Genomic DNA, 9,516 nt, shown 5'->3' on the forward strand with positions numbered 1-9,516 from the left:
GCGCGTGCGTGCGTGGCGCCTGGTGCGGCCCTCTTCGCAGCACGACGGGCCGATGACGACGATGCGATGCGAGAGGCGTGGACGCGCGGTGGTTTCCGTTGGAGCACTAACTGCCGAACGGCCCCGTCCTTATCAGCTCACCCGGAGTCCGGAAACCGACAAGGGAGGCAGAGCGAAGCAGGAATTCCCGTGTCTCGCCAAATTGGCCTGCGTATTTCACGCTATTTCCAGCTCATCTGTTTGCCTGAAAATGGTGTGTTTTCCCAAAAGTCAATCAGTTTGAGCATAGTTTTCAAAAAAAGAAAATCAGTTTGAGCACGGCGGCGAGGGCTTGTGGACTCGGATGCACTTCCCGGCTTCTGGAAGCACATCGGCATCGGCAGTTCGACACAACGGTGATGGCCGACGCAAGAGGCAGAATTGTGCCAGCGTCGGGTGTCAGAATGAAGAAGCCTCAAGGTAGAAGACCCCGACATGAAGAAGACGACCATGCATACAAACACCTAAGGCCCTGTTTAGGTCCCAAAAATTTTCCTACAGTATCCGTCACATCAAATCTTCGGACACATGCATAGAGCATTAAATGCAGTTGAAAAAAAATTAACTACACAGTTCAACTGAAAATAACGAGACAAATCTTTTAAGTCTAATTAGTCCATAATTAAACAATAATTATCAAATAACAACGAAACATGCTACAGTACCAAAATCCAAAAAAAAATTATGAACTAAACACAGCCTAAATCTCAACCCGCGGATCAGAAATCGTCGACCTTAATTAAAGAAGATGGATTGCATCACACTTCATGCGTATAAGCGCATTGTTCTGAATGGAATATTAAATTTGGACCGATCCTTTTTTAAAAAAATGGATCGGGATAGCATCAAAATACTAGGTGGGCTTTTAAATTAAGATTAGCAAATCGCTATAGGCCCTGTTTACTAGTTTCAAAAAAAATTACAGTACCCGTCACATCAAATGTTCGAACACATGCATGGAACATTAGATCTCGTTTGGTTCCAAATAAGTCATCTACTTATAAGCTAAAAAGTGACTTAATTTGCCAAACAATCCTAATTTATAAGTCACCTCAACTTATAAGTTTTAAGCAGCTCCACCCCAACTTATAAATCTCCCTTTTCCGCGTGGGGCCCACACCTTTTAAATCACTTACCAACCAAACACCCATGATTTATAAGTTACTGGTTTTAAGTCACCTGACTTATAAGTATGTGACTTATTTGAAACTAAACATGGCTCTAAATGCAGTTGAAAAAATAACTAATTATATAGTCTAACTGATTACCATGAAATAAATCTTTTAAGACTAATTAGTCCATGATTGAATATTATTTGTCAATTAACAATAAAATATGCTATAGTACCAAAATTAACAATTTTTCACCAACTAAACGGAGTCACAGTGAATTGGGCCCTGACTTTGACCCAGCAAAATTTGTCCAAGCGGAGAAGAATGCTCCCGGTTGGCTCTTCATCAGCTCCATTTACTCCGGGAGAGCCCAGTTCGTCCAGCCAGCCGTCGGATCTCGATCCAGCCCACCGCGTCCGTCCGCCGAAAGGGTTATGCCCGCTAATCACCCAGCGGCACGATCAATCATCACAAGACCAGCTTAATTAACGGAAAGAAAGGGAGGGAAAAATAAATTATGGCGGCGCACTCGTGCTGACCTTGTTCGGCTCGGTCCTACCGCCGCCGCGTCGTGGGAGGAGAAGAATCGAACCGCTTCCCTTCCCCACCCCTTGACGGCCTCTCCGGAGCATTCGCTCCACTGCGCCGGTCTCGTGTCGTCTCCTCTCTACCCCTCCGATCCCACCAGCGAGTCCTGGGTTCCCGCATGGACGCCGGCGGAGGGGCGGAGGCCGCCGCCAACGGCGGGATCGAGGGCTCCGCCGACCCCTGCAGCTCAGCCGCCGCCGGCGGGCACAAGCTCTCTGTCCACCAAATCGCCGGCGGCGGGAAAGGTCCGCTGTTCCTCCCCCAACTCCCCGTGCCCCCAGGGTTGCGCTAAGTTCCGCGTCCTGTTGCTGCGGCCGCGCGATTTGCTTGCGTCGAATTGGATATCGATTTGGGTACAGCCTCGCCGTTCTGGATTAGATCAAGCGTCGTGTCTGTGCTGAACGGCGGTGGGTTTACACCTGCAAATTTAAGAAATGGTGTCTCGTCAGTTATTAGGTTTCTATTTGCAGGGTAGCACAGCACAGCCAAGCATGCGCGACCATTATAGGGGTTGTGTGCTGTGGTTCGGAAGCTATATTACTGTGTTGGGATGTGGGCTTGCAATCAAGGAGTAACAAGCTGTTTTAATTGGAATTCTAGTTGTTATGAACTCAATCAGGCTTCAAATACTCGTCGCACTGAATTGGACCTGATGCTTGGTTGCTGAAATTGGGAAGCCATTCTGATGAAAGATTAGTAATGTAGGAGCACGCAGCATATTGAGTTTCGGGTCCTATTAGGTTGTGAAGTACACTGTGGTTGTACTTCTTCTCAGATGCCAGGCAATTTCTATCATCATCTCCTATACTTAGTTGATAATCTTAAGTGATGTGATATTTAATATTTTCTTCTGCACTGACATTCGCCCTTGCCAGTCAGGCTGTCTCTATAGATATTTCTAGATTGGCCAACCATTCTTTCTCATAGAAATGGTGAAAACCTTTAAAGAACTGAAGAAAACACTAGGTTATTCAGGGTTCTAGAGATCTTTACATTTGAATAGAAGGAATGCTAGTGTCACAAATTAGAGTGAGCAATGATTTCTGAAGAACTGTAAAATGTATGTCAATGACGACGACATAAGTGTGCAAAGATGTTGATACAAATGTACATGGTTTCACTTTATTTCTGTTGTTGAATATTTAAATGCTATATATGCTACTTCTATGTCCTAATAAAGTGCATCAGGTCATCCATTTGTCTCATTCATGCTAATGTTAATTCCTACTTTTCAGCTGCTGATTTCATCTTATGGAGGCGAGGGCGTGTTACATTTGGTGTTATATTTGGTGCTACTATGGCATGGTTGTTGTTTGAGAAGTCTGGACTGTCATTCTTGACCATCTGCTGTGATATATTTCTCATCTTAATACTTGTGCAGTTCCTAAGGGTTAAACTAGCTGGATTGCTAAATAGGTAAGAAACCCAAATCCTTTCTTCCACTCTGTTTCAAATTTTGATGGAATTGCCTTTCACTGGCTTTCTTACTAGTCAATGATCTCCAGGCAGCCTAGGCCACTACCTGAGTTAGTTCTATCAGAGGAGATGGTTAGCAACGCTGCAGCTTCATTCCGCGTCAAAGTCAATAACATGCTAATGATAGCGCATGATATTACTCTTGGCAAGGACTTCCGGCTCTTTTTCCAGGTTTGCTATCATGCATATGCTTATCCTTGTTGATTATTTGGTATTCCTGTGGTTGCTGATACAGAATTATCTTCACAGGTTGTGCTTGTCCTTTGGCTATTATCTGTAATTGGCAATTTCTGCTCTTCTATTACTCTTGCTTACATAGGTATGTTCTGCATATATCATACTTCAGACTGACTTTTGTGCCCTACACATTTAGGAATATACAGTATCGAAGGGGGCAGGCTGAATCTTGTATGTTTGTATTCGGTTTGTCTGTCTGATTACAGTGCTAATTTTGCAATGGCTGCGTGACAGGAACCATTGCTTTGGTCACAATACCTGCATTGTACAACAAGTACCAGGGGCACGTTGATAGGTATGCAGGAATGGTCCACCGGAACATATCAAGGCATTACAAGATAGTTGACGAAAATGTGATCAGTAGACTACCGAGAAGCTTTATCAGAGATAAACAAGACTGATACTTGGTGAAGCTAGTCAAGCAATTTTGTACCATAAGCAGGGAGAAAGTGAAGATTTAGGACAATAGGAAAAGAAAGCCTCCCGTAGATACCGTTGCAATGTACTCTTGAGCAATAAGGTTTGTGACGAAAAGGCATGCAGAAATTTGTAACTCGCTGTACAGCTTTCGGTGAGCTTTTTTGCAACAAACTGGGTAAAAGGTTGCCATGTAACTACCATTGGAATGTGAAATGAAGTGGTTTGCGTAATCTCGTACAGCAGCCGATACTCGCAGCGGACGATATATCTGCTTCTAAGGGGCATATGATATTGTGCCATCTGACGGGTGAACCTACCGCAAAAGTTACTTTTGTCAACAGCCAAGTCAGCCCTGAACCGTTCTGACTTTGAGATAACTACTGTGTTGTAAACACACGGCAAACTGGTATCTCGCAGAACCTGGCACCTGGTTATCTGACAGGTAGTTGCTCTTTCCTTCTTCAGCATTAACAAATAAGGTGACTAACAATTGCAAGTTCTTCGTGGTATCACAAACCTTATTGATTCGACGTTACACCACAAGTGCACGACATGGTTAAAGATGTAAATGTCCTATAGTTGTTACATCGGTAAACAGCCTCTGGCTCTCGCATCTCAATAAGGACAGCAGCCAAGTACACAGCCGCATCAGAAACTATAGGACCACTCATTTCTGAAATTGTGATAGCATCTCCTGGGCAGTCTCGCGCCAAATCTCGTACAAATCATCTGAAAACAGAACAAAATGCACCTGCGCATATATTTCACAATGAATGACCTATATGTTTAATCAAGATAATTGAAAAGCCTTCATAGCAAAAGGGACAACGGAAAATACTTTCATATTTACAGAAGTACGATCATTATGGTTTGTCCAGTTTTCCAGCACTAAAAGTCCGTGGCAATTATGGTAATGCGCATTCAGTTTATTTATCAATTATTTGTTCTATAGTTTCTTGTAGCAATGGTGTTTTGAAGCAATGGTGTTTTGACTCCCAAGTTCCACAGTAGTACTGAAATGTGAAAGGTTTAGAAGTAGAACTACAGCTAACCTCTTTGAAATCCTCCGAAAATTGTTGTGCAGTAGAAACAGCTATTTTCGATGCTTCTTTGGGCGGATAACTGCACAAGATCAAGTCACGTCAAACTTTACAAATTAGATCCTGCAAAAGAGAAAGGACCCAACTGCACAGAAGCTAGGTACACGAGTGAGTGATAACTAAAACTTGGCACATACCGAAAAACACCACAAGATATAGCAGGGAATGCGATGTACTGAATGCCATTCTCTTTAGCAAGCTTCAAGCTATTTCTGCAATTAGCACATGCAGATCAGGAAAGACTTTCAATGACTCAACAGCAAGCACAGCTTTTTCATTAAAAAAAAACAAACAGGAGGACTTACTCATAGGAATTCTTCAACGACACCTCTGGATGCTTGTCCATGTCATATATGGGCCCAACAGTGTGAATCACTCGGGACACAGGAAGCTTGAAAGCTCTGCCCACGTTTAGTAGCGAGTGGGGGAATATGTAAACTTTAGAAGGGATCATTCCAATTTTATATGAAATAATCAAAATGAATAAAATAAGGCACTAACGGAGTAATCCTAGCTTCTCCAGTTGGGCAACGAACTCCTGGTCTGACCTCTGGAACTTTGCGGCATGCTTGCACTAATTCTGGTCCAGCAGCTTGATGTATTGCTGAGATACGGATATGAAGTTCATGTGAGATAGCCCATCACTGATCAATGGAATTATAAAAGTTGTCGAAAGCATTTTCTTTGTACTTGTTACCTCCATCAACACCTCCACCTCCTAGCATTCGCTCATTAGCAGCATTAACCTGCGAAATAAATACCAGTCATCTTCCTCATTTTCCGATCACATACTCAGATCATTGCTCCAAGAAAGTTAAGGAATACTTTAACAAGGAATTTGGCCAAGTGTAGCTTCCTCCAACAAAGAAAGGCTTCTTCCATACGATGATAGTTGACTAGGTTAGATCCTTTAATTTTCAGAATTGAATGTATTCAGTTTAGTTAAGAAGGCTCAGAATTATAGAATCACCATCATACACCATCCAGGTAAGCTATTGATCACATGCATACTTGGTTCAGATCCCTTTTTATTTATCTGGACTATTTTCCAACTGGATCAGGCCACATAGACCAACTTAAACTAAACTGCCATTTTCCAGGCTGCAGCCAGGAAATGTAAACTATTTTACTATATCATAGTCATGGCACCAAGCTAAAGATAGGAAGTGGATAACACTGCAATAGAATATATGCTAGCACACCGAGAAGGATGATGTAATCGTTTATCCGTGGAAGTCACTGATTCTGTGCATCTATCTATCAACTAGTCCCTTTCACCCTGATCTAAAATTCATCACCGGACTTTATAACCGGCTTCTGGAATCAAAGTGGCATGCTAGCGTAAAGTCCATAACTATTAACTAAGGTGGTATCAGTCAACTGATTTAGAATCTGCAGGTACGGGTATCAGCAGCAACACCAACCCAATCGCCAAGCATGTACGGATCGCGCCCTAACCGAGAACGGAATCGACGGCAAGGGGAAGGAGGCGCGCGACACTCACGATGGCGTCGGTGGCGCCGTTGACGGACCAGAGGGTGATGTCTCCCTTGTGCAGCTTCAGCGCGCCGGCCCCCGGCGCGGCCGAGAGCCGGAACGCCTCGCCGCCGCCGAACCCCGAGGCCGCCATGGGGAAAGCCCTCGCCGCGCAAACGCTAGACCCCAGCCGCCCCCGCCGCCGCTGCGACTTGGGAAGAGCAAGTGGGAGCAGCGACCGCGTCAGGAAAAATCTAGTGGCCGCACGCGACATTGGGGGAGTCCGAACACTGGAATAGCCGCTGGGCGAGCAGTCGAGCACGCACGGCGGCCGGCCGGCCGGCCGCATCCATCTTGCCTCTGGAATCCTGGAGCTGGCGGGCCTTCCCTGTGCTGGGCCATCATCCATGCTGGCTATTCGTATAGCTTGCTGGGCCAAAATTTAGGGCCCATTAACTTTTCTGTCAGAACAGCTGCCATTTCCGAAGAAATCCCACTTTGAACCCAAGATTCGAAATTTTGTTATCTTTGATCAGGAGTTACCGTAACATTTTGTAGATTATATCATACATATTTATTACCATTGGATTTTTAAGACATTTTCATATATGAGATATTGATGTTCATGCTATAAAACTTTACAAGTTTCAACGGAAGAGTCGAATTACGTACGTGTTTAGTTTCTAAAAGCTGGACTAACAAAATCGTACTGAAATGCACAAGAGTTGTACTAATATGACTACAACCATTGTGTTGCAAGATTGGCTCTGGTGCATTTTATAAAATACCAATAGGGCATCTGAGCTTTCACAAGTTGTGTCGGGAAGATGCTTTTGATGAAAGCATGACCTCCTGTAACAGGAGATGCTCAGATGCACGCCGGCAATGGATGGCTGGATGTCAAGCCGGTGCCATCTTGGATTCTTGGGCACCTCGTGTCTGCATCTCAAGTTCTCAACACCGCACGCAAGAACCTCATTAGGCTGCAGACCTGACTCCATCTCCTGGAAGGCTGGAACTACTCCATGCTCTCTAAGCTCCAACTGGAACAACTGACCTCAATGGTCCAAATTAAGCTGGTAAACAAAAAGCATTATCACATTTCGAGTACATGGGCTAGGGCGATCTTCGCTTGTCTGTTCTGAAAAAACATTTCTAGTACATAAAAAAAGTGCTGAAACAAATTCAGCTCACTTCTCCTCTTAATGAAACACGCGTCCAGGCGTGTTCTAAACAAACAAAATCAGCTCACTCATATGCTACTTTGCTCCCCAATGCTGTGCGCCTTCAGTTAAGCTTTTAGAGGAAACTGAAATCGCACACTACAGATTCTAGATTTGTGAAATTTAGGTAGCATGGGTTGCTCTCGATGTTTGTTCGCGATTGGATTATTCAGTGCGCTAAAATAGCTAGTACTAGGTGATTCCCCGCAAGTTGCTGCGGGATTTGAGAGAGTTTTTTTATAAACTATGAGAGGCTGAGCGTCTTTTATAGTTGCACGAAGAGAGCATAGAAGTCAGACGATGAGCTTAAAAGCCATCAATAGTGGATACATGGATGAATGGATTTTAGAGGACACCGATGATCTAACGGCAATAAAAATAGAAGTGACGTGGCGTAACATGGTCGCAGGAAAAATAGAAGTAAATGACCTTAGTGGATCCCGTCTACATAGTATATATAGATAGGCATTGATATGAGGCATACACTACTTTGCCCCCTATGCATCAGCCTCTGAAAATGCTCATGATTTTGCAAATCAATTAGACACATTTCCATTCAGTGGCACAAGAGAAGCAAGAGAGTATCTCGAGGTTCATTGGATTCCGTCGCACCCCCCCTCCCCCCGCGCCGCTCTTGTTGGCGACTCTGGCGGCGCCGCCGCCCACAACCCTCCCCGTGCTCCGCCGCCGGTGGCGGCCCGGGGCCAAGCCGAAGCCAGCTCCACCAGCGCTCCCACACCCTTTCTCTCTCTCCCACCTTCTTCCTCCTCCCACCCCACATCCTCGTCACTCCTCGCCGCCGACGGCTGCCGGGGCCGGATCCAGGCCCCCAATGGCCGGATCTGCCGCCTCGCTAGGGTGTGGGCGTGCCGTCCTTGGCCGCGTCGCCGACACCTCAGATGGCCGAGGGCCCGTGGCCGCGTCGCCGCCGTGGGTGGCCGGGGACACTCCTGGCCGCATCGTGGGTGGGCGGGGGTGCTCTTGTCCGCGTCGCCGCCACCTCGGGGGCTGAGGGCTCCCTGGCTTGGCCGCCGCTGCATCGTCTGGCCGTGACGCCGCTCTCCCAGGGCTGTCCTCCTCTCGCCGCTGCCTCGGGCGGGTGGCTGGGGGCTCCTGGCCGCGTTGGGTGCTTGCCTGTTGTAGCCCGTTCAGTTGTGATGCCGGTGGGCCTCCCTGTGGCGGCGTTTGCTGTCATCAGCTCTGGGTTGGTATGGGGTGAAGGCGAAAGGCTTGGTCTGGTTGCGGGCCGGTGACGGCGACGCTTGGGGGCGTCACTTACCTTGTAGAAGGCGTCACTTTTTCTCCCTATGCCTCCTCTTCGGTGAGCTTTCCGGGTGAAAATCTAGACCATATTGGTCGGACGACGACGTCGCTTTTTGCGCCGGTCCCTCCTTGGAGGCGTTGTCTTGGAAGCTCTTGCCGCTGGTGGTCGCCTGCTCTTCTCGTAGAGGATCCACTTCTGCCTGCCTTCGCTTAGTTTCCTCTACATTGCTCAGGTTGTGTTGGTCGCCGGTTGGCGGATGCTTTGCCGCCCCTCTCTTCGCTAGCGGATTCTTTGCCGCTGTGCTGCTTTGGCGGATGCTTTACCGCCATCATCGTTGGTTGGAGTCCACTTTGTGCGGATGCCTTGCCGCCGTTGTTGGTTGGTCGGGTGGATGCTTTGCCACCTTACTTGTGTTATAGACCTTTACATCTTTGGTGGTGTAGTTTCTTTTAGCAGGTTCAGGGGTGTGGTTTTGACTAGGTTCGTGGGTTCGGGTGTGTCTGCTCTCCTGTTGTTCTTGCTATTCTTGTTTGTGGTTATGGTCGTCCCTCACTTGCTTGGTGGTTCTCTGTGTTCGTCTT

General features: G+C 46.5%; 2 protein-coding genes across 3 annotated transcripts; one reads left to right on the plus strand and one right to left on the minus strand.

Annotated features, from left to right (window-relative positions):
- The first annotated feature begins 1,678 nt into the window (after window positions 1-1,678).
- On the plus strand, window positions 1,679-4,102 carry LOC120652442 (reticulon-like protein B16). The gene is made up of 5 exons (XM_039930261.1): window positions 1,679-1,984; window positions 2,975-3,155; window positions 3,245-3,386; window positions 3,465-3,534; window positions 3,687-4,102. Exons 1-5 carry the CDS (start codon window positions 1,858-1,860, stop codon window positions 3,851-3,853), a joined length of 687 nt encoding a protein of 228 aa, XP_039786195.1. The 5' UTR covers window positions 1,679-1,857; the 3' UTR covers window positions 3,854-4,102.
- A 201-nt stretch (window positions 4,103-4,303) lies between these two features.
- Window positions 4,304-6,872, minus strand: LOC120652441 (macro domain-containing protein VPA0103-like). Of its 2 annotated transcripts, none has more exons than XM_039930260.1 (7): window positions 6,477-6,872; window positions 5,670-5,718; window positions 5,474-5,576; window positions 5,278-5,373; window positions 5,110-5,184; window positions 4,925-4,994; window positions 4,304-4,601 (listed from the first exon to the last, which is right to left on the minus strand). In XM_039930260.1, exons 1-7 carry the CDS (start codon window positions 6,855-6,857, stop codon window positions 4,521-4,523), a joined length of 855 nt encoding a protein of 284 aa, XP_039786194.1. In that variant the 5' UTR covers window positions 6,858-6,872; the 3' UTR covers window positions 4,304-4,520. The 2 variants fall into 2 exon arrangements, with proteins under 2 accessions (XP_039786194.1, XP_039786193.1); XM_039930259.1 differs by having other exon boundaries at window positions 4,304-4,623.
- Window positions 6,873-9,516: the final 2,644 nt, after the last annotated feature.

The sequence above is a fragment of the Panicum virgatum genome, chromosome 9K (genome assembly GCF_016808335.1).
Source record: "Panicum virgatum strain AP13 chromosome 9K, P.virgatum_v5, whole genome shotgun sequence".
Lineage (NCBI taxonomy): Eukaryota > Viridiplantae > Streptophyta > Magnoliopsida > Poales > Poaceae > Panicum > Panicum virgatum.